Source organism: Harpia harpyja, chromosome Z (genome assembly GCF_026419915.1).
Source record: "Harpia harpyja isolate bHarHar1 chromosome Z, bHarHar1 primary haplotype, whole genome shotgun sequence".
NCBI lineage: Eukaryota > Metazoa > Chordata > Aves > Accipitriformes > Accipitridae > Harpia > Harpia harpyja.
The window spans coordinates 115269854-115295347 of NC_068969.1; the positions used below are offsets into that span (position 1 = coordinate 115269854).

At 40.4% G+C, this 25494-nt stretch overlaps 1 protein-coding gene across 3 annotated transcripts in view; it reads right to left on the minus strand.

Moving 5' to 3' along the window:
• MBD2 (methyl-CpG binding domain protein 2) overlaps positions 1–25400 on the minus strand; it is a 42956-nt gene extending 17556 nt beyond the window's left edge. For 2 of the 3 annotated variants that reach the window (XR_008233505.1, XM_052777115.1), the window contains exons 1-3: positions 24600–25400; positions 11500–11659; positions 4674–4811 (exon numbers count right to left, since the gene is read on the minus strand). Coding sequence is in view for 2 of the 3 variants with exons in the window: in XM_052777115.1 (XP_052633075.1) it covers positions 4674–4811; positions 11500–11659; positions 24600–24712 (411 nt within the window). In the remaining variant the exon portion in view is untranslated. The remainder of the gene's footprint in view (positions 1–4673; positions 4812–11499; positions 11660–24599) is intronic. The other variant, XM_052777114.1, reaches the window with a different exon arrangement.
• Positions 25401–25494: the final 94 nt, after the last annotated feature.

The following is a 25494-nucleotide window of genomic DNA, read 5'->3' on the forward strand; positions in this document are numbered from 1 at the left end:
CTACAGATAGATGATAAGTAAATACATCAGGTCTATCCTAGGGTGTTTTTAAAAAGAAAATACCCTCAGATTTATCCTAAAGTGGTTTTTGAAGGTGGTTGTCTGCCACAGAACTAGAGGAATCAGATCACATAATACTAACTGACTACCTGATTTTCTCAAAATGAGCTCTGAAGAGAAGGATGGCCTTCTTTTAAACATTTGAGGTATGTTCGTGGAATGTTTTTAGCCAAATATATCAGGAAGATACTGAGGTCAATGCTTTGCAAATTCGGTGTTATGATTACCACTTAAATAAACATCAGTTTACGGGTATGGTTTCAAATATCCCTACCACCACAATCAACAGCATACAAGAGAATTAACTACTGATCAGTGGGTCCTCAGGAGTCAAAGCTCTCTCAAAGCAATGCCTCAGGCACCATACATTTGGGGGACAGGGATAAATGAGTGAGTTTTGTATTTACCCTGAAAAAGGTCAATAAGCGCAGAACAGTGTGAACCAAGGAGCTCTAACACAAAAGAATAGGATAAGTGCTCTACTCAGGACACAGGCCTGGACCTTTTGGAGGCACCAAGTGAGTGTAGGTACAAAGGGCAGTGATCCATAAGAAGGAAGTTTATCTGCAGCACCATTCCATTTGATCCCGTTAGGTACAGAACACTTGACAGGCAAGTAACTCAAGTTTAAGTGATTACATGAAAGATCTACTGCCTATAATAGTTTAAGATAGTTACAGGACTTCCTCTGCTTCACATTCAGTTTTCTCATTGAGGAATACTCAAATCCAGACGCACAAGTGGAGCATTAATGTGCCCTGATGTACTGCTACGTCTAGTGGCCTTTTTGCTAAATAGGAAGGAGGGAGAAAATTATGTGACTTTAAGACAGTACTCAATATCACCTAATAGGAAGATGACAGATATAGTTGCATGATTTTTTGATTCATCATTAATTCCATTTTCAATTTCAGCAATGCTAACCTGACTTTTTAAAATCCAAGCCATTACCCTTAAAATCATCCAGAAAGTATCATATCTTATCAAAACTTACTAAGTCTAACAGTGGAGAGGAGGCTAAAACAAGGGGGTTTGTTGGTTGGTTTTTTTTTTCTTTCCTTGCAGGGCCCACTAGCAATCTTTCAGGATTCCTTTTCTTACATTTGTTTATCAGCGGACTCTGTGAGGGGAAAAAAACCCGAAGTCACAGAAATAGTAAGAAAACCTATCTTAAGTAAGCTTATGGAGTGTCAAAATATTTTGAGCAGGTTGATACTTCAAAAAGAGACATTAAAGCACTTTGAAGAAAACTGCAATTGAGGCTATTAGATTTGCTATTTAGGAACTTACAGATACACCTGTCATTTGAACAGATACGAAGAATCGAGAAATCTCCATGGATTGATTGGTACTGGTATTTTAACAAAAGCCACATCGAGGAAGAAGACTGATAGTTAAGAGGAGAGGTCTAGTGAGTACCAGAAGACCCTTGAGAGCATGCATGCATACACACACAGCTCAAGTTCTGACACTACTACTTCCAGGATTCTCCAGAACATTTCCATTTTTTCTTGGGTAAAGTTCTCCACTCTGATACTCAGTAATCTATAAAAACTTTAAGAATGGCTTTGAAAGCTTTAAGATGCTGTCTTGCAGAGCTGTTGCTTGAAAAAGGCTGACAACCTTGTGACACTTCTTGTGTGCAATGAACTAGCATGCTGAATACGTGGAACCAGCAGTTGCTCTAATTGACAGTTTTACCTATACAAAGATCGTAGGCAAGCTGTTATTAGTTTATCTTCCCAAGAACTACCACAGGGTTTACTGCTTAAAGAAGAGCTGCTGCCAAATATCCTCCCTGCCAACACCAATAAGCATGTCTTCTCACTCTCAGGTCATGAAAAAACCTACCGACTGCCAAAGGAACTACAGTACTCGTTTATTTTTACCTCTACATAAGAAGGCAGGCCAAAGAGAATTTTCAGGGAATTCTGGTTAGACTGTCTTTTGAAAAGGGAGATACAATAGATCTAAGCGGATAAAGCTTTCAGAGATGGCTATCTAGAACTACAGAAGCAAGAATCCCTTAAGGGATTTGGGCCAACGATTGAAGAAACAGGGAGGAACGACACTGGAAGTGGTAACTGAGTAAGCTTTATATACAAATAGGCAATATAGTTAGTGTTTCAGCATTCACTTGAATATCCAACACTGATACATTTACAGTCTATGTACAGGAAAGCTTGCACACCTGAGTAGGAGAGAAGGAGAAGACAGTGACACATGTGGGGATTATTTATGTAAGGAAAATATAGGCTTTATCTGGAGGGGAAGAGAATTCAAATACATTTGCAAGGCTGCATTTGTCCAACAATTGTATCTCAAGTGACAGGTGCTCCACATGGTGCAGGCTTTATTAAGAAAAAGGTTTTCCAGCAACTTCAGTCCTCACCCTGGCTTCTCTACTTTATCTCAACAGATCACATCAAGAAAAGAATCATTGCTTTTTGAAAACCAAGCAAAGACCATATCTATTAATAGCTATGCTCCAGCTAGTGAGTAAAACATCGGAATGAACTGCATGCTATGTTCAAACAAGATGTGCATGTCTGTGCATCTATGTATGCATACATGAAGGGTGTACACATGACCAATGACTGGAGTTCCTCCATACTTTTGGTTACTAACACCAAAGAAATACTTATAATTGTATGATGGAAATCTGTGTGTAAAGAAACCAGATCACTGGAAATTGTTTATGAAAGCTGTCAATTAGCTTAAGATTCTTCAGTAACTGACAATGTAGTGTAATGTACTACCTACATTAAATTGCTTTGTACCAGATTTTTAAATGAAAATTTCACTGAAAACTCAAATTTTATGTAAAAACAACTGAAACAATCTATTCTCTCCTTTCCCCAAGTCTCCCACCTATGTCAATCATCACTACTCAGAACAATGACAAACCAGAAAACAGCTCAAGGCAGCATTCTAGCTTGGAGAAAAGCAAGAGTAAGACACATCAAGACTGGCTTTGCTAAAGATTAACTATTCTGCATTCAATGCAAACAGAGCTAGCATTTCTTCCAAATGAAGTATGGCAATACAGAATAAGAATAGTGTTTAAGTGTCCTCTTCCAAAGATACACTGTTGCAAGCAAGGAGAAAGGCATATGATTGAAAAAGAATGCTGACACAGTGATCAGCAGATGATGATTTCATGAAGATCTTGCTATAGCTTAATCCATTAGAACCTATCTTAAGGAGGCAAAGATTTAACTTGGGTGGGTTTGAATATAGCCTATTCTGCAAATCTTTACTGGATAGCCATTCTCAAAAGACAAGGGATGCATTCCCAAAGATTTCAGTCACACTGTATTTGAAGAAAAGATTCTGGAAGAAAGAAAACAGGGAGGAAATAGGCAAGCATGAAAGGATTTGGAATCCATCAAGATACGAATCACCAGACATCCATTTCTCTTGTCACAAAGGTGCCGTAACTTTCATATGCTTTGGTGATAATAACTGGTTCAGCAAACATGACCAAAAGGAAATTCCTGACACACAAAGTGTAGTAGTTCAAAAGAAAAACCCAAAGAATCTGAAGAGAATCAATAGACACATGCAATTATGCATCTTTTAGATCTGAATGTGATACACTTACATGGCCCCTGTTGAACTTCATGGGACCAACAGTGAGGTTAGCTGAGGCCTTCAAATCTTGCTAAAAGACATCTCAACAAGATGATCCAATATGGCTCGATATTTCTTCTTTTTCTTTCTCACCTGAATTTAGAGGATGCAGAGTCTAAATTCCTTATGTTATTTCTTACAAGAACAGCATTCAAGATGTTTGAAAGTGCAATATTAGAGACAGCTTGAGTTTCAAAGGAAATGTTGTTAAAAGTTAGTGACATATGAGTGTACAAAAATTTGAACTTGCCTCTGCATTTTCTTCTCATCCCTGCACTCCCGAGATAGAATAAGCTGTTTCAATTTGACTGTAGTAATGCTACGACTCAAATAATACAACTCAGACTTAAAAACAATACCTCAATCCAATATACACTATGTTATCTAGCCAATCATTCATTCATTCATTCATCAACTAGATTCCCATTTCTTCTCAGCTCTCTCTTCCCCATTAAAAAAAACCAAAAAAGTACTGTGCAAACAGGCGATCTGTCATTGATATAAAGAAAAGCAGCTAGAGGAGAACTTGTGTAAGATGAGTTTATGTTACTGTGGTTTGTATTTATAGCAGTAGTAGAGTGAAAAAGAGGGATTTAAAATACAATTTTTTATTGATTTTGCACAAAGTTCTTCTACATAAAAGAGAGGTATTACTTCTTGATGAGAACCATGTATTTCACAGGAACTTCTATTAAGCTGTACATGTGATGTCCAATTGTGACAGTATAGCATATATCTGAATTTCAAGAGGAATGTGGTAATCAAATATGAATGAAGTTCTGGATTATGAAATATTAATTTCCATACGAACTGACTGTTATTTCTGTATTTTTTAAAAAATTGTATGTACTATACACATTTCTGTAAGTAACCTTCAAGACAGGAATTCTCATCTGAAATTGAAGCACAGCTGAAAACAAGCACATTTTCAGCTTGTTCAACTTTCTGAGCAGTAACAATGGAAATAGATTAATTCTTACCTGTCGTGGCTGCTCTGTCACTCGCTGTGGATCAGATCGTACTTTGTTACTAGGATGATTGGTAACTTTGGTGACTGGTTGTTTGAAAATTGATGCAGTTTGTCTGATCGGTAAAGTTGTATTTAAGTCTGGTTTTCCCTGTTAAAAAAAGAAAAAAAAAGTGAATTAACAAAAATTATACATAAAAAGTACACAAATTAAGGTTGGATTCACCCTCTTCTACTGATGTGCAAAAGAAGGAGGCTTTTTTGGAGTAAAGATTTCCCTTAAATGCTGTACTTAACTAACCTTTGCAGTCATCCATTTCAAAGAAAAAAAAAATGTAACAATTAACTGGTTTCACACATTTTCACCTGCTCGGGAAGAATCAAACTGCTTGAAAGTCCATCTTTTCTTTTGTTAAAATATGTATGTTAATTGTGCGAGTGACTTACGTTCTGAAAAGAGACAGCTTCACGATCAGATGTCAAAATGAAATCTCCAAAGCTTCATAAAAATATGTTTGTAGCAAACAGTTTATAGAGTTCCAAGTCTTAAAGGACAGCAAATTCCTGCATAACTTTGGTCACAAATTTCCTAAGCAATTCTTACATCAAACAATCCTTAATTAAGTGCAGCAATTTATTCTGGAAAGAAACTAAAACTATATCAACTTTAGCAAGTCTTTTGACAAAGCTAGTTTTTATCAGGTTTGTGAACTGATGATTCCCAGGCATCAGATATAACTTTACCAATAATATCTTGTCACCCATCAAACTCTTAGGCCCTTGGAGTTACTACTGCCTGAACCCCTCTCCATAGCATCAACCCCAGAAATATTTGGGGTGGGGGAATAGAATTCTCCCATAATCCCCAAGACTGATGAGGAAAGAAAAAGATAGATCATCGCCTGCACACCATTCCAGCTTTTCTAAATCTCTCTATCCAAAAGCAGACTGCCAGTTTGAAGTGCTGTGCCAACAGAACAGCACCTTACAGCTTTTTGTTTGTAATCCCATTTCCTTCAAGTCCTGAACACATAATTTCAGACTTTTCTGCTTTTGCATTTTGTCTGCTATTTTCTTAACAACTGAAATAATTCCCTTTTTTCCCCCCAAGGATACAAGGGTGTGACTGAAAAGACACACCATTATATTGACACTGAAAATAAATATCCCATGGTACATATTTTCCCAAAGAACGTGTATTAAAAAAAAGTTCACTATTTTGCAGAACAGTCCTAAGCACTTCAAAACATTTAATAGCCATATCTAGTTTCTGACAAAGAAAAATGGTTAAGCTTTTGCTTTTTAAAAGTTTACTGCTACTCATTCAAAAGGAAGAAAAATAAGTTATTATGTAGTATTTCACATCTCAGAAGTTTTATAATTGACTGTGAGATCATAGCTCAAAAGTTACACAATGAACATCAATATCAGACTCCATCCAAGGACGTTTTTCATTAGGCTTTACTTAGACTCCTAATTTTGTGAGAAAAAGCAACCTCTTGGGCTTAGTAATGGGAATTAAATCTCAGTCTTCAAATCCTCCATATTTAGATTGTACAATTTGGGCTACACAGCTTCACAAAAGAGACTATGTTAAGAACCAGAGAGCACATGCTTGTTTAAAAATTGTTCATTCCTAAACTGAACACTCTGGAATTCCAGATGATGAAAGTTAGAATACTGACTATAGATATTCTGTAATGATCTGTATGAAAATGAAATTAAAAATATGGCGAGAGGCTTAGGCTTATTAAGCAATAAGCCTTCTCTTCACTGCATCTGCCTCAGATTAAATTTTGCTTTTAAAAGTACATATCCCTCTTTTAGAGCTTTGCTAGAGCAATCTGACAGGGTAGTTCCTCCACCATCAGAATGTCCTGTATTTTAGCATACCTCTGTTATTGCAAGGTGGATGGCTGATGAGAAAGGGAGCGTGAAGCCGTTCTTCCTATATATGTACAGTGAATAATCTATAAACTAGCAATAAAGAGAGCATCATCTCCGCACTCCATAGAAAGTAATTTTCATCATGAAGACCATTCTACAGGCAAGCCACTTAATCCCAAAATACATCCTTACAGACTACAATGGTTATTATATTGGCTGCTCCTATCCAACTATTTGATTAATCTGTTGGGTGGTGGGAGAGGCAAGGGAGGAGCCTCTTTCTATAGCCTCTCCAGGATGACACAGTGCTATTAGATCCTTCCTGGTAGAAAAAAAAAAAAGGAAGTCCTCCATGTAATTCTAAGGAATGTAACTGGTAGGAAGGAGCAACAGAATAACGCTTCGCATTTATCTAGGCATCTCAACATAACCTAAATGAAGGGATAGTTTTAAAATTTCAGGCCTCACTTTTTCATGCAGATGGCAAAGAAGGTGATTTATCAAGAGTACTATGCATATTCTTAGCTATTCAACAGTATGACTCAATTCATATACTCACTTATAAATTAGCATTGTAGCATTTTGGAAATCCTTGCTTAATACTGATTTGCTCATTCTCTCTTAAGAGCCAAAACAGTTTTCCAGACCAACAGAAGAAATATGTGAGAACATACAGGTGAATTCTGAAAGAGTTCTAGAAATCTGTTCCTTTCAATGGAAGCAATTCTGATCTCACATCTCTATTCCTACCACTCCTTTAAATATACCTTGTTATTTTATAGGTCCCCTTCCTTCATAATTTCCAGGTGGCGCAGTTAACTCATTAAAATATAAGGCTAAACCCACAAATTCCAATAGAAGTTTTCCTCAGAAATTCAGGCATCTATCGTTTCTGGTTTATAAACTTACAGCCAGAAACTAACCAGTCTCCATGTCTTGCAATATTACTGCTTTCAAAAGGGAAAAGCAGCATATCTTCAGGGATCTCCACCTTCAGCTCCATCCCTAATACACTGTTGATTCTTGTCTAACTGGGACCAGGGTTTCCACGGCCAGAGCAAATGGCAACAGAGCACAAGTACTTCTGCCCGATTACACTTAATAATTTTAACCAACCAGAGAAATTACCATTCAATTAGCATGGAAGTTCTGAGATCTTTTTATACAAAGCAAAAGTGAGAATCTCAGCTTATAAATAAATCTAGACATCACTTTTCTCCTCATGTTTCACCCACGTAGTCCCAGTCCACTAGAAAAATACTTCCAGATACTTTGGTCATTGCTTTTAGCATGTGCTTTGCATGGTGGATACTGGTTATGGGCTCTATTTTTTTTCCTCACTGACGATGACAATAGTAAGTCTAATGTTAGACTTTTTCATATATAATGTATATTTTCATATATAATTAAAGCACCTCTGATGAGCACAGAATCACCAACCAGAGCTAGACAGTAATCGCATTTACTTACATTTGCACAAAGTATTTTGAAAATGAACTTTCCTCGCACCACATAACTTAAATCACACCAGAACTTTGATAGACCTTGCCTATCCTACAAGCTTTGCATTCCCTGATCTTGTGACATCAAGTTCAAAGTAGTATTTGATGCTTTGAAGTCCATGCCCCCTGGGCACTCTGTGCAGTAGCATCAGTATTAGTGGTAAAATATCTATTAAAACTGACAAAACCAATAATATTACAGAGCCATCTGCCATATGGGGGATAAATCTGGTTTAGCAAACATTTCTAGAACAAAGGTCTTTGTTTCAAGTTCATGAAAAATATTTACAGGTTCCTTTTGGCCAGTAATGTGACTTAAAGGGAAGTTAAAAAATAATTCCATTAAACTTAGAAAAATAAAAAGGAAGATTTCTTCAGGCAGCGTGAGAAATTAAGAAAATTCAGCTACAATAATGATATGGTCCCCAGAATTAAAGCAAAACCCTGATGAGTTATAAACTATGCAGGCAATACAGGTTCAAGGCCTAGATGTCTCACATACTTTTTATCAAGGCTACATACTAGAAAGTGGTTATTAGCATAAACTGTTTAAACTAAGAACAGATCAATTCCTAAGTACTGTAATTGTAATCTTAGTAGTATCCTACTTTATTTCCTTGCTAATCATAGTCACATCTGGGCTTTCTGATCTCACCCTAAATAAACAGTCTCTCATTTATGGCACTGAGTTTTGAACAACAGAAATAAACTCTTTAGTACAGAAACTTGCTAAGCTCACCCATCTCCAGCACCTGCAGATCTTCAGATGTACAGGGGAAAAAAATTGTCACACATTAACAGGAAGCAACTGATATTCAGAGAAACACTTTTTCACAACAAATCATAAGCCACCCATACATAAGATTTATTCATGACAAAGGAAAAGCTTCCAGTACATCCTAATAGAAATAAGTAACAAAGATCCCTACAACCATCACCTCTCCTGAAGAAAAGAAAGCTCTTTTAAGCTTTCCAAATAGAAGACACTATCTACATATTTCAAATGGTCAGACACAGATTACTTCATTTCAGATGGCAATCAAGCTCACAATATTCAGTTTTAGGCACACCTACAAACCTTCAGCCTTCAGAAACACAGACACTGTGGGCTTTTACATTGCTTGACTACTATCACAAAACAAAATCTCTTCCTGCTCTGGGGATTATAGAAATGTATCAGCTAGCAGAAATATCAATGCTCCCTGCTCATTTTTACTCATTAGGAGTATTTTATGCTCTAACAATGGTTTCCAAAAGAATTTCAGTCCACTGTCTTTCCAAAGACATGTATTTCCAGACGCATCAATGTGCCGCGGACATAAAAACGTTTTAAAAACTCAACAATGTATTTCCAGGCCTTCCAAATCACTTACAGCCGGACACCAGTACTCTCTATTATGTTTTCTTTTCAAAATAAAGAATTGATAAGCTTATTTCTATAAGCACGGCAGTATGCTGCATCTACTGGATTCATATTCAATTGTATTCCTTATTTCATTGTCTCTTCAAAAGCACTTCAAATAAAGTAACTTAATCTGCAAGTGAAATGTAAAAATGGTTACACAGAAAACAACGGGAAGATTAGTATAGGTTGAAGCAAAACTCCTCCTGCAGCTCTACCATAAAGAAACCTATTAGATATATGCCTTTATTGCCAATACTGAAAGGTCAGTAAGAATGCACAACGCTAAGACGGGAGATAAGTATTTTGCTAGAAGAATATTTCCGTGTCATTTACACTGTTGTACTTTAACATCACAAAATGGTGAGCATTCATTAGCATATATTATCCTCAGTTCCATTTTAAGCCAGGTGGCATTAGTATGTCAATCTTGACATTGAGTTCTAATCTGCTAATGATGAGAATCTCAAAAGTTAGAAGTATGGCAAGACAGCATTTCCATCCACCAGCTGCATAAATCTAACTGCCTAGACACGACTGAGAAAGAAGACTCAAGTATATTTTGATATTCCTTCTTGAAACATAAGGGGAGCCAAAGAATTTAGAAACATTTGTGGTAAATTGTTTGTACAAAAACAAACAACCCATAAAATATGAGTAAGTTTATACACAAACTTGCCTATGCAAGTCTGTCTTTTATGGCCCCCCAGCAGCACAGCTGCAAGGCGGACTAGAAGACAACCACAACCAATCTCTTTCAGTGTCTGTGGAAGAAAACATAAACTTGAATAAGTTGAGATCTCATTTTTAACTATCACAGGAATACTGCAGAAATTCTTGAAAGCTCATGAGTTACAGATTCAGTCACTTAGAAATAATAAATGTTATTTCCCTAAAAAAGGCATTTTTTAATAATCTTGTATTTAACAGAGCTACTGTGAGCAACATTCAAGTAATCTAAGATCATACAAAATGAGCACACACTCATCCAGATTTTATATACCAAATTTTGTAATTCCTGCTCATGCTAAAAGCCTAACCAAAACCTTTCCTTGGACTATGCCCAAAGGTTATCTTATTTGAAAGCCTTGTGTCTGTGGGAAGAAAATACTAAATAAATTGAACATATGCTTTAAATAAAAAGAAATCAGCATGAAATGTGTGGTTCACGCATTACAAATGGCAGATGACACAAAACATCAGTGCACAAGACATAGCTATAACTTGTTAGGTATTTTCATACACTACTGTAAGTAATGAAATCCTGAAGAATAAAACACTTGAAAAAGAAAACATTGCAGATTGTTACAGAAATCCTTTCAAACTGTTGTATGAGGCTTCTAAAGTTTGTCCAGGAACATATTATCTGAGAGTCAGCTAAATTTACTTGTCATGTCCCTATGTGCTACATCAGTTATTTCACTTCTGTACGCTTCAGCCTTTTATGTTTAATCTACTATACATATTTTCTTCAGTATTCAAAAGGATACACTGTTGTTCAAAAAGAAGTAGACAATAAGAGAACAATCAAATCAATTGAGAAATCTTTAACAGAAAAACACCTGGCCTTGTTAAGGTACATAGCAGTACACAGACATCCAGATTTGTACAGATAAATACATTTGCCTCAGAAAACAAGCTTCCTGGCACATATCGCACACATTAAAAATGTGAACTATTTCATCTCAGAACAGGAAGATGAACATAGCAATTTGAAGCCTTGCACAGGAGAATCTCTTGGTGTCAACAGTCCTAATTTTTCCCATTTAGAAGAATATAATTCAGGTAGACGACTAGCGCTGAGGTTCTTAGTCCCAAGCCACCTCCTGAATTACTCAAACTTTTGATTCATACTTAACCTCACCTTGATATTTTCTGGGTAGTAGCAGAGTATTCCTTCTATTTATAAATTTGCCTACCACTACTAAAAATTAAACATACATGTACATCTTAGAAGCGGACTGCTTTAAGCAGAAAAGAAATTGCTAAATGAACTACAGGAAAGGAAATTCTTAGGATATCCTTAAACACAGTATTGACTAACAAACCTTATTTTGATTGAGAGAATCATTCCTTAGTCTCTGTTTGTTCTTCTGCAATTTACTGGGCATCATCTTTCCCGTTCTGAAGTCAAAACTGCTGAGATCAACAGTGTTTCCCAGGTATCTTGCCAACTGAGGCTTGCTTCTGAACTTCTTACCACTTGGACTAAAAAGAAGAAAACACTTTAGTATGTTTTGTTGTACAAGAGGATACAACCTTGACTTCTTATAACAGGTTTTATACCTTGTTAAATATCTAAAAAGTTTCCATTATCTTTATTCCATGTGGCACGTTCATTGATGTGTTGATTAGTGACGGTATACCTGCCCAACCTCTGCATATCCATTCCCGTCCTTTGCACTGGATTTAATTTCTATGTCAGGCTGTTGGATGCTAGGATACACTACACCTTGGGAAGCTGGGTTAGCAGTACAGCTAAACCAAACCCCAGTAAAAGAAGTATAAATGTCAGACTGTGGCCAAGAGCAGGACCCTCCCTGCACAAATGTAAAAACCGTATGCAAGGTTTAAACTGATTGCTAGCTAAGGCCAACCTCGACCCAACAGCAACCCTTCTCAGCTATCAAACAGCAAGGCATTAAACAGATGCACAGAACTAGAATTTGAGGTGACATGACATCTCTTAGCTATTCAGTCACCAAGACTGGTAAGCAAAGCCAGATAAGTATCTGAGCAACAAGCAAGCAAGCAGCAAGCAAGATGATGCAGAATATGAAACAGGTCCAAAGCTGCAATTGTGTATATAGATCCCATCATAATAAATCATATCAGTTGTAGTGAAGTTATTTAAATCATCTGCATTTGGAATTAGGGAATTATTATTACCCCAAAGTCCCAGCTGATGTTTTTGAGTAACGTCAGCAAATATCCAATTTCCAGTTATCCTAAGGAAGTGGTATGTCTACCAATCTTTACATCACAGAACTTTCTATCCCCTCATGCGTACTTCATTCTCAAGCATCCCAAACACAGTCGCACACATTGTGCACACTATCTGCACTAAATACACATTTAATCCATGCATATTTTCACCAACCCCACTGGGGATTCCTGTAGACTTACTCACTAGTCTGCATGCCCTGTGTGCAAGTCATTGCACATAAGCACCTTATTGCCAGGAAGCTATATAGTTCATTTCACTGTAAGGGACAACAATGCTGCCCCCCGACTTAAAAGCTCGACAGAAAATCAAGTATCAAGAACTGCTATGTGAAACTCAAGCTGCAACACCAGTTTGTGATAGCCGTGAAAATATATCTATATCAGTACAGATAGCCGTGAAAATGGCTAAATATCCGTCATGTGAAGCCAAGAGTCCCTTGGTCTAATGCAAATTTCTATCCAATGAAACAAGCCAAGTGTCAAAATCCTCCCAACTACTGAAACCCAAGAGGTTAACTGAGCTCAGAGAGTTTTTCAGGCCACTTCCTTTCTGCAGAAAAGTACTGAATATTTTTGTTTTCTTCACTTTTCCAAAGTGGGTTTTTTTTTTCCTTAACTTAATAATGCCTTGAGGCAAGAACTTCCCCATGGAAGAATATGTATTGAATTCTGGGAAAAATAGCTAATTAAGCCAAACATTTTTCAAAGTCATTTAAATGAATCCAGAAATATGGAAAGACCTAATTAACAAGAGGTAAAGGGTAGGAGAAAAAGACTTAAAACAGATCACAATCTGAAGCTAACCTCCTCAAGGATGGGTGTGGGAGGGAAAAAAAACCCCACCACACATACACACACACACACACATCCCACCACAAACTATTTTCTACTTCTCGTAAACCAAGAATTGAAGCTATAAGCCAAACTAAACACAACACCAGTTTTATTTTAGATAGTGGAGATTAACACCCTGGTTTGTTAACAGTAAGAAAAATTCTGCACTGAAGGTCAGAGACAGAGCAAGTCTTGTGGGGCAAGTAGGTTTGCTATTAAAATAATCTGACCCATAGTCTTTCATTCCTATTCAGGCAGGTATAAGAAAAGTTCAGGATAAAACCTTGTCAAGAATTGCTGGCTGCCTGTCTCCGTTTCCTAACAGAGTGGAAAGGCTGAATTTACTGAATAAAGTATCCTGTTAGACATTGCCTTCCCGGCTTTCCTAATGAACATAAAACACTGAAGGAAAAGGAGAAAACAATGACTATAAGCAAACCCTGAAGTTGGTGTTGGTATTCTGCATTCCAGACACTTTTTTTTTAATTAAAACCTGTATACACGTGGTCATTTTAGCCCATAGCTAAGTAACTACTAAAAGGAGATAAAAATTTGACATCCTACATCTTCTTCTATTATATCCTAATTTTGGTACCAAAGATGAAACATGCTACCTTTCAGTTTTCCCATATCACCATCTTCTACTGTTCTGTAAGAAGCTAACACACTGTGTCATCAAGACAGCACTCTTTTTACTAGCTTTCCTATTCAGGTTCCTTGGAGAGAAATGCTTCACGTACACCTCAAAGGAATCCAAAATTCCAGCAGTGAGCAGTTATCAGCCTAGCTTCACTAAAAATTCTTCCTGTAGAATTCTGAAAACAGATTTCACAAGTAAAAGCAAACTTTATAAATGCATCCAACATTCTTAAATTCTATTATTTACACATCTAACATTTTGGGGGTCTTGTTTGTTTTGTTCAGTAATCCAAAAGTAAATCAAAGCACATGATCCAATATTCCGTATTAGGATCTGCATGGATCATCAGTATTAAAGGGTATTTCAATCCACAGGACAAAACCTACCATTTTAAGTAAATGGTGAAACTCTTAGCAGGGACAGACTGCAATCCATTAGCAAAATATCTAGTTTCACCTTAATTTCATTGTTAACGACAACTGCATTTTTGGGCCAAGATTAAAAAATAATCCAAGACAAAAAAGAAGGAACTAAAAATAGGCATTTTTTTACTAAAAAGTGTTTGACATTCTGTCCCATAGCTTTTGCTTCCATGTTTTCCCACACTGGTGTGAAGGGTGAGACTTGCTCTATCTGTCCTTGACCTGAAATGACAAAGGTAAACAAAAAGGCAGGCAGAGAGGAATCTGTCCACCTTAGCTTTGGTTGCTACTTCAGTCAAGTACTTATTCTGGACTTTTTTACATTTCCCTTATTCCACCATTCATTCTCATCATCCTATTCCTTTTCCAGATGTTGCTGCCTCCAGTCAGCAGTCGGTGACCACAGCACCTCCCAGTCTCCGCAGAAATGTGTCACTCCTTTGCATCCCACTACATTCATATTGTTGTCAATGCATCTTTTCCTTCCAAGTGGTGAACCAACCATCTGCCCTCTCTGACAAAAAGCAGAAATTGTTCTTCTTGGTCCTTAAGTCCATAGTCTTCTATTCCTTATTATTTTCATCCTAAATCATCCCCTTATCTTTGAAGCCATTCAATTGCTCCTGATTATTTTCTGATCCTCACTTGTTCTGCTGATGTCCCAGGTATGAAACTTGCTCATGATTCATACATAGCACACATGACCTGTGCATCCAAGTATTAATAAGACTGGTTCCAAGAACATCGTTCATGCAACTCCATTAGCAACTTATGACAACCAAGAAGCCCTTGTTTTATCATAACCTACTATTGCCTCCTCTTCACCCCATACTTAATCATTCTACAAAACCTGTAGTATTTTCCATTCTCCAGCTTCAAGGAAATCTAATGACACACAATTGAAAGTGAAGTTCACTGAAGTCCAACAGATTAAGTAGCATTCCTTCTGCTTACTTCGGAACATTATTTTGGTACAAACTCTAAAATCTAGTGAATTCCACTATGAAACTACATTTCATTTGGTTCTATTTTCCACAAAAGCCCCTATCCTTAATTGTTCTTCATTTCACAGTTTCAACAAGTTCATATGATGTCAAAATACTGGAGAATGCTCTGTAAGCCTTGTGGTTCAACATCAGTAGCTGGCAAAATACCCCCTGGCCTTCCATTCAGTTTCAAGCCTGCATTTTTTTCTAACACCGTCCAGACTCGTCATTTCATATGTCACACCTTCCCTCTGTTCTAAGAGGGAGATGAATACGTGAGCTGGAAGGATTTGAATAAACTCAAAACTTTATTTTCACCCCACCTGTATTACTTTTCACATATATTCATTTTTTCACTACCAGTCCTGCAGTTGTTTCCATTTTGTACCCTGAAAGTGTAGGCTGTCAAACCACTAAAGTAATGCCTGAATTTCTGAATCGTTCCCAGATTATCTTCAGTCTCTAACCTGCTCCTGCTGCAAAGCTTTCTCTTACCTGCAGAGGAAGCTCCATGAGGTTAAAGTCAAATAAAAGGCCTATTTGCACAGGCTTTATTTGAACATCTATTAAATAATTAGTATGCAGTAATAGAAAACAGTGAGGTTATAGAACCTATTTAAACCAGTATGTCTACGTAAGAGCCTGCTACTTACACATCTTGGCTGAAACTAAGAAACAGCATGTTCTTTTTTTTTTTTCCTAAACGTGTTAAAACCAAGTTTAAGTTCAAATTTAGTTTTGAGTAGAAAAGAAAGGTGGAAGGAGAGGTATTAAGCTTTCTTCTCTCTGAGAAGGCACTCTGGATCATACTCTGGAGGTATCTTAGAAGTCAAACTGAAAGAGACATTGAAGAAAGCTCAGAATTTGAAGTCACACTTGTTGCAAGAGATTTCTAAAATGCATTGCTCTGAGTTCACATACTCTAAAATTTCAACTGCTACAAAAGTCAGAGGCATGGACCACTACATTATTTTAAGGAAACATTACACAGATATGGGAGAAACCAGTAAAATTTGCCCTCACCCACATGTTCTGCACATTCATTAACTTTACACTGACTTCTTTCATGCAACAAGAAGCAAGTGAAAGTGTTCTTTCAGGGTGCTGTGACATAGCAGAGACTCTGGTCTGACTAAATTGCAGCGTGACCCAACATTGAGACAATTTAGACTTGCAAGATCAATGTGGGATTACACAGGAATATCTCCACATAGATTTCAACAATAGCTTGTTGTAAGACTGTTATTTTTATAAGTACTAACTAAAAGTTACAAATATTTAGCCTTACCTAAAGATAGCTGACTTTCTACAGCTTTTTAAAAAATTTGTTAACTTCATTTAGAAATTTCTGGGGTTTATTTTCCAAATAGAAATATTATATTTAGTGCACCTGAAAGACTTAGTTCTACCATAGTTGACGTGTATCAGCATTTAAACCTTATCCTGTCAAATTAAACACTGTATGTTTTTTGACATAACCAATTAACAAAAACCAGCACATCTCAAAAGAGGTGACGTGCAACAACTTCTAAAAACTATTCTTTCAATTACATTATCAAGGCTCGTATCACTTTATACAAGATTAAATGAAGAACACAACCCTATACGCTCGCACAAATTCACATACTATACATATTGTAGTTCTTAGTGGGCTGAAGGTGATTATATTATATAATGAGCTTGCATGGAACTTTATTAAAAAGACACTTTTCAGATGTTTCCTGTGAAGCAGTAGAGCAAGCTAATTAATGTACAAGGAAGTTACCTTGAATTTTATTGTACAGCAAAACCTACTTGATACTAGCCTATCTGGCCCCCTCCCCAGTTCAAAATGCACAGTAAGTTAGGCAAGATAGTAGTGTGGCTTATTAAAACAATACCCTTGTTGGCAGACATTTCTGGGTTTGGTTGCTTTCAAAAAAATTTTGGCAAACTTCCTTTTTTTTTTTTTTTACTTTGAGCTTTTGCTTGCTGGCCCTACCCATCAAACAGATCTGGAGGAAAATTTCAACCGCAGCATGCTAGATGCTCCCCCAACAGCAGATGATAACAGGGAAAATATGCTGTCTTCTCCGAGTTTAAAATGTCTTGCTTTTCAAAGCAGGTCTAGCTTCACAGTTTTGCAGCAGTGGCTAAAATGATAAGAAACTGAAGAAAGAGAAGGTGTGATTTCATGGCTATTAAAACTACAATTCATTCCCTTAATTTAGTATTTACACCCTCTACTACAGCACTGCAGGGGCAGTCTAAACAAATCAGTCACGCCACCTATTCCAAGGTGGCCAACAGTTGCACAGTTCCTGTTTTCTCAGGTTCCCGTCTGGCAGGCTGTAGTCTGACCTAGAGCCACACACCAATGAAAAGGAAGAAAAATGCTAAACACTTTTGAAAAGGCAATTCACATTAAAGACATCTCGATTTGGCTACCTAACAGAGGTAGAGCAAGGCAAAGCATTTCTACCAATCACTCCCCTCCACAGGTTGGGAATGAAGCCCAGGAAAGGAGGTATATCCGAGCATTTCACAGTGTAATCATTAAGCCAGACCACAGAAATCCCACAATAAACTCAGTTGTTTGATCTTATGTTCAAGGGAACCTAATATTGGACAGCTGCTCACTAAAGCCTCCTAGATAGCTGACCTCTAAGGGAACATGACAGATTTGTTCACCACAACATAAAAACTGCTCTGCAATTGTTGGAGATACCTTTCCTCAAAGATTTGTTTGCAAATACTCAAACACACACTCTAAACATTCAAAGATTCGGTAAAGAAGTCACTACATGAATGGCATAACATAATACATTTTCATGCCTTCAAAGGAGTTCAGCATTGTTACCTAATTTTGCTTGCAGCAAAAATATATTTTTTACACAATAGTACGTATAGTTTATACCACCACACTGAAACACCAACAGCAATTGACACCAATAAACTGTAAAAAGTTAATTTCCAGATTGTTATTTAATCTTCTATTTATGGAAAAATTTTTGATTCATTTATCAGAATCTATTTCTGTTTCCTAAACAACCTGATGACCTCCTTTGCTGGGACAGAGGACTGATTCATTGTGCCCTCGTAAAATGAAGTCAGAGTTACCACTATGACTTCGTAATAATCATTATTATCATTCAATACAGGGATGAATTCACCCTATAAAGAAAATAAATTTATTTTACATACTAAGACCCTACTAGCCAGCATGGTTCAGCCAGGATTCCCCATGCTGCCCCAAACTTAAGTAAGGGAGATTGTTACCATGCATTTTCAGAGATCAATGAAAGTAACTGAGCCACGGAAATACAAAATAACACCCGTTCCACTTAAACTTCTTTTTCACATTCTCCTTCCAGCAGGCAAAACAAAAGGCAGCCAAAATATTCAAACTAAAACCTAAGGATGATCAGAGAAAGCCTACACAAAAAAACTTGGGCTAACTTGTTTGTTATTATCATTGGCCTTGTGTTGGTTTTCATTTAAGTTTAGAAAAGCAGTACACTTATGAGCAGTGAGGGATGCAGACTTTCAGAAGAGATGAGAAGAAGAAGATAGCAACTGAAAATTCTCCTCAATGAAGGCTGGCCCCTTAAGTGGGTGCACTGCAGAAAAAAGATATAATAGGAGCTGCACTAAGAAACTAACAAGCAGCTAACGGCAGCAATTTTTTTCTTGCACAGAGGTGAAGTACATTCTCAAAATGTAGACCTCACTATTAGGACTTGTTCTAAGCTCTAATTATCTTTGGAAGCAAAAACCCAATAACCCTATGTATAACATAAGCGCAACTGAGCATCACTCAGGAAGTCATGACTTGCTCACTTCTAAAGACAAAGGTAAAGGTCTCCCTAAAAAAAAAAAAAACAAAAACCAAAAAACCAAGGCAAAAAAAAAACCCCAAGAATTAAACTAATCCTACCATCACTGGAAACTCTCTGGCATTTATTTTACTGTCAAACCACAAAACAAACTTCAAAGGGATGTCTGTTTGCCCCATGGGTACACCTATACTGGAAAAGCTTTTGTAGTTAAACTTAACAGTCTATTAGAATCCACTGAAAGCGGTGTCAACTACTTGGCTTTTTTAATCTCGACTAGAAAAAAATTAGAGTAGTTCTTGCTTGCTTTTTTCCCACGAAGAGCAAATGCATCAAAACAGAATATTAACTTGCTGCTGTGAGAGAAGTAATTTCACGCCAGAGTTTAAGAAATATATTTCAACAGGTAAATGCTCTAGGGGGTTATATACACTAAAGGGATTTTACCAACAAAAGGAAGGGGTAAAGAAAACAGAAGCTGAGATACCCATGTTCAAAGTTCCCACTTCACTCAGACTTTTGCAGGACTTTGGAAGCATGACTGAGTCTTTTGGCAGGACAGCAGCACCCCCTACCTCATAGTACACTGAATAAATAATACTTTAAAAAAATCATTATGCCAATTTACTACAGTGTTAGGCCCTATGTAAACAGGTTACTACTAGGAGAGTCACTTAAAAAATGCTCTTTATGTAGGTACACTTTCTCAGATAACTTTAATTACAATAAGATAGCAACAGTTAGGACAAATTGGAAATATGGTTCATACAAGCGCAGCAGCTTGATTTGAAAGAAAAATCAGATGTATAGCCTTAAATGGAATATCCTGTCTGTAGACAAAGTGAAAGAATACTCTCAGATTATCACTCTGCAGATACGGAGAGGACGTTATAAAGGACTTTGTAGCAAATACAGACAAGCCATTCAGAAAGAGGACTTCTTATTCTTAAGAAGCAACAAAAATTATCTTTCAGCTCACCTTTGCTGTAAGTTGAGCATTCACTTTATAGTATGGACAAGACAGTCATTGAGAGAATTCCTACCTTCTTCACACCAGAAAAGATCACCTATATTCCTGGAAGTTGCTACTACATATCTCAACCTGATTCAAAAGAACAATATCTTGTCTCGGCACCATTGTAATCTTTTTCTTGACTTTAACCCGTATCGTTATCACTGTGAACATTTCTTGCTCTTGAGACAGAACATCTGTAATCACTACAATACGCACTCAAGCTAGAGGCACCACACACCAGACCGATTGCACATACAACCTTCCAGGACGTTACCTGATGTGTGGATTAAAGCCTAAACCAGGTATTTATTCTGAGAATGCTGTGCTGGTTTTGCATTTGTCCTACATTCAGTATCATGATTTTTAATGCACTATTCCCTAGATCAAATAAGTTTATGTTACTAAATATAGTAATTCTCTCCTCCCTCAAACTCGGCTCCAGAAGAATTAGATTTTTCTCCACCACCATTAACAAGGATTCTGCAAGCCAAGCCAGGCCTCTGGTGTCACCTGTGCAAGCCTACTATCCTCAAATCAAGACACACACGGAAATCTATTTCTTCTGACCGGATAAAATTAAGCAACTGGAAGTTTAAGTGAATTCTTTTGAAGATGTACAAACTTAAATGCAATGCTTGTTTTTGTCATTGTCCTACAGTTGTGAAAAAAAGGTGGCATTACTCTTCAAGTGGTCATGCCAAATCCTGACTATGCAGGCTTTTAGGGAATATTAGTCTGTATAAGGCACACAAATCAAAACCCACTTCGTACTCAACTACATATTTTAACAACGTAGCATTTATTAACATTCTTTTTTTTTTCCTCAACAGAACTAGAGTGACATAACTCTTTTCAATGTATTTGGCCCGCTCTACTTACTAGATCAAAACAGATTTTCATTTGTTTTAAACATAGCAGTGCTGAAGTCTGCCTCATAGCTATAACAGAATGAAAAGAAAAAAAAAAAAAAAAAAAAAAAAGAGATAAATTTCCTATGCCAGTCCTGCCTGCAGCCATAAAACCATTTTTTTATTTGTTTCACTTCGGTTGTGCAGAAGTAGTCCTGTTACTGAACAGAAGTTATTTCTCTAGACATAAATGACTACTTATTTTTCCAAACCTGTAATCTGTAGTGAAATCAACAAACTCTAAGCTATGAGTTGCCTGGTAAGTTTTTAGTTTCAATTTTGCGGTTGTTTGGCAGAAGATCTGCATCACTGCTAACCATGCTGGAAGGCGTCCTAAAATTTGAAACATTTATTCCTACCACTTTCCCACATGAAAAAGACAGAATTCTAGAGTCAGTGATGAGCAGATTACAGTCTTGCATCTTCAACAAAAATTGTGTTAAAGAGTTTCTTAACAGGGTTTTAGGCAACAGCAGCAGCAAAATCTGAAGGGTGAAGGCTCAGATCGTTATGCAGAAGGGGCTAAGCTCAAAAGCTGTGTTTTGATCTAGCGCAGTATTTGTGAAGTACTTCCACCACAACTCTCCCTTAATAGCTTTTTTATGATAATCACAAAGGTCAGAGGACTCATGGATATATGTGAAGAGGGGCAAAAAACATCCTACCAGAAACTACTGGAAGTGTTTTACTTTATCTGAGCAACTGGTTCACACCTACCTAAAGTGTGACATGTTAAAATACCATAAACCAGTCCTGAAACAAGCAAGTTTCAAAATGCATATAAGGTAGATTGCAACATGTATTAATCTTGCAAGAGTTGTTCTTAATTACTATTATTATTTAGACCATCACAGTAAATGAAGCTTTGTCCAATCCCTTTTGGGTTTTTTTTCTAGCCTTAAGAAATCAAAAAAACCTCAGGTTTTTAGTCAGCTAACTAAGGTGCCTTAATGAACTTAATGAGGTTACATATCATTCTTTGGAAAGCAAAACCTAAAACCTGGAAATACTAGAGCTTGCTGCATTTTTCCCATGTTTTCATAGTTTAATTAAGGATCTATAACATATAGAACACTGACACCCCTACATTCAGATGGGACAAACATGTGGCTAAACTCAAGTGGTTTTAAAACAGGTCATCCTGAGCAAAGAGCTGAAGTTACTTGGGCTTTCTGCATTAAATACATTCCAACATAGTCAGCAGTGACTGTCTGGCTTGAGAAAAGTCTGGCGTTTAATTCTGGAAAGAATAATCCTACACAGAAAGTTCAGTTTAGCAATCTGCAGAAAACCAGGACCCATCCAGAAAACAGGATTCAGATTGTAGACTCAAGTGCAATCATTCAGACAGGCTCCACGAGGCAGCACCGCAGAAAGGAAAGGCAGATGCAGAGATAGACAGTGATGCCAGATGCTACCCAATCATCTGCCCCAATATTAGCATACGGTTGGGAGCGCAAGTCAGACAAAGGCGGTAAGACAAAAACAGAACTTGTCTAAAAAACTTTTCAATTGGCTTCATTCAAAAAGCTCACGAAAAATCAACATTCCTCCTCCACATCTAGTGATCCTTTTGTCAGACATTTCATTTTCTTTAGCAGCAACACATGATGGGTCAAATGATGCCATATTCAACACTGACAGAAACCGACTTTTCCATTAGCTGGTATCTGAGAAGGAGCAAGCACAACTTCTTACTCCTCCAGCTGGGCAGCAGAAAGACTGAGTCCATTCACTGCAACAAAAGGAGACTGCTAGGCCTGCTCGGAAACAGCAATGTTAGGGAGAGGTTTCAGGTGCGGTTCATCAGATGCATATAGTGCTATAAATAGAGGTGCTGTGGGTAAGAGGTTAGCCGTTGCAGAAGACAGCTTCCTCTGCTGTGCAGCAGGCTGGACTTACAGAAGCATGGCCTAAGAGCAAGACTTCAGCATTTATTTGATTTCTGCCTTGGGAAAAGAAACTGTCTTTTCAGTTTCTGAAAGCAAGCGGGAGGGTGAAACAAAATTAGGTTGCTGTTGCTTCTCTTGGTTTTGCGATAACCCGTGCAGTAATAACGAGAACGTTTAGCAGTGGCAAGACTTCTCCAGTTTTCACATGCTCTTAACTTTGCTGAATTTTCAACTGTTGTTACTAACGGTAATCTTCCTAATTAATTCAGCGTGGTGTGCGTGTGCCCCGCCAATGACCCAACTATTTTGGTAGGACGTCTTGTGTACGGATGATGGCAACTCTGACTCAGTTGAAATGCAGGGAGGTGCTCTCCTTAGCCTGATCCTGCTCTACGGAAAAGCTAGGCTCGGGAGGGTTGTCACGGGCCAGCGTGCAGCTCCCTCCCAAAGGAAAACCGGGCTGAAGGGTTCCTTACAAGCCCTGCGAGCTGCCCAGCGGTCAGCCCTGCAGCCAGCCAGCCAGCCCAGCGCTGGCAGTCGCCTGCTGCTGGCAGGGAACCGCGGAGCATCGCTACAGACGAACCGGCGGCTCCTCCCGAGCGAGGGGCACGGCTGGCTGCCCGGGGCTCCTGCACACGCGGCAGGAGGAGCTCCGGCGGCGGCGGCGGGGGGGGGCCTGGCCTCCAGCCCGCCCTGCGGGCGCCTCTCCCCGAGGCCCCCCCCAGGCCGCCGGCGGGAGCCGCTGTCCTGCGGGCAGGGCCCCCGCAGGCGGCGGCCAACCGATCCCCGCCGCCGCCGGGGCTGGGCTGCTTCGGGGCGCCGCCCGAGGAGAGAGACGCCCCGTCCGCCCCCTCTTCTCCCGGCACCGGCGCTCTCCTCAGCGCGGCCGTGAGGGCCGCTCCCCGCAACCACCCCTGTCAGGGAGGGGACCGGCCCCGACCACCCAGCGGTGCCTGACAGGGCAGCCATGGCGGGAGGGGACCGGCCTCAACCCCCTGACAGGGGAACACCATGGCGGGAGGGGACCGGCCTCAACCCCCTGACAGGGGAACACCATGGCGGGAGGGGACCGGCCTCAACCCCCTGACAGGGGAACACCATGGCGGGAGGGGACCGGCCTCAACCCCCTGACAGGGGAACACCATGGCGGGAGGGGACCGGCCTCAACCCCCTGACAGGGGAACACCATGGCGGGAGGGGACCGGCCTCAACCCCCTGACAGGGGAACACCATGGCGGGAGGGGACCGGCCTCAACCCCCTGACAGGGGAACACCATGGCGGGAGGGGACCGGCCTCAACCCCCTGACAGTGGAACACCATGGCGGGAGGGGACCGGCCTCAACCCCCTGACAGGGCTGCCATGGCGGGAGGGGACCGGCCCTCTGACAGGGGAACACCATGGCGGGAGGGGACCGGCCCTCTGACAGGCGTGCGGCGGCGTGCGGGGACCGGCCCCATCCTCCCACCGGCCCCTGACAGGCGGGCCGGCGGCGGGGGAGCGGGACACCCCGCCGCCCCTGACGCGGAGGGGGGGAGCTCGGGGAGCAGGTGGCGGGGCCGGGGAGGAGGAGGAGGAGGAGAGGGGGGGAGCATGGAGGAGCGCTGGCGCCGGTGCCCTGCCCGGGCCGGCCCCGTCCCACCGGGGAGGAACGGGCTGTCACGGGCCGGTCGGCCCCGCCGGTTACGTACCTGAAGTAGTAGACATCGCTTTTGCCGGCGCTGAGGCCCGACTTGCGGATCACCTCTTCCTTCTTCCAGCCCGGGGGCAGCGCGGGGCAGTCCATCCTACCCTGCTTCTCCATGCACCGGGCGCAGGGCCCGAGGCGGCGGCGCCGGATGAAGAAGAATTAGAAGAAGAAGAGGATGAGGAGGGAAGGACGAGCGGGGAAGGGGCTCGCCCGGCGCCCAGCCCCCGGCGCTCGCAACAAGAGCTTTATTGTTCCCGGACACGGCCGGGGCCGGGACCCCCTGGCGATGGCGGCCGCGGCGCGCTGCTCGGCGCCAGGAGCGCGGGCTGCGCGCGCAGCCGGCGGAGCTCTCGCCCCGGCGCCCGCTTCCGCGACCGAGCCCCGGAATCCGTGTCAGCGGCCCTTCGAGCTGGGGCGCGGCGCGGCCTAGAGGGGCCAGAGCGGCCAACCCTCCGCCGACCATAGAGAGAGCCGTAGGCGGGACAGAGCGGCAATCGGCGGGGACGGAGCGGGGAACGGGCACCGGGCTGCCATGGCCGGCGTCTTCGGACGTCCTGCGAGCGGGGGAGCTCTGCCGGGAGGGCTCGGGCTCTCCGGCGGAGGAGGAGGAGGCTGGAGGAAGCCCGGAGCGGAACCGCGGCGGCAGGTGCCGGGGCGAGGAGGAAAGCGTCCGTCACGTCCCGCTTGTCCCCCGGCGTGAGGGAGAGCGGTGCCGGGCTGGCGTTGGGACGGGCTGCGGCGTTCGAGCCCAGCGGGACGGGGTCGCCGACACTCCTCCTGCCGCCAAAAACCCCGAATTCACCCGTTTCCTCCTCCAAAAGCGTCCACGAACGAAACGCTTCCCCCCCCCCCACCCCACCCCCCCTTCAGTTTAATCGTGTCCTCCACGCTCCCAC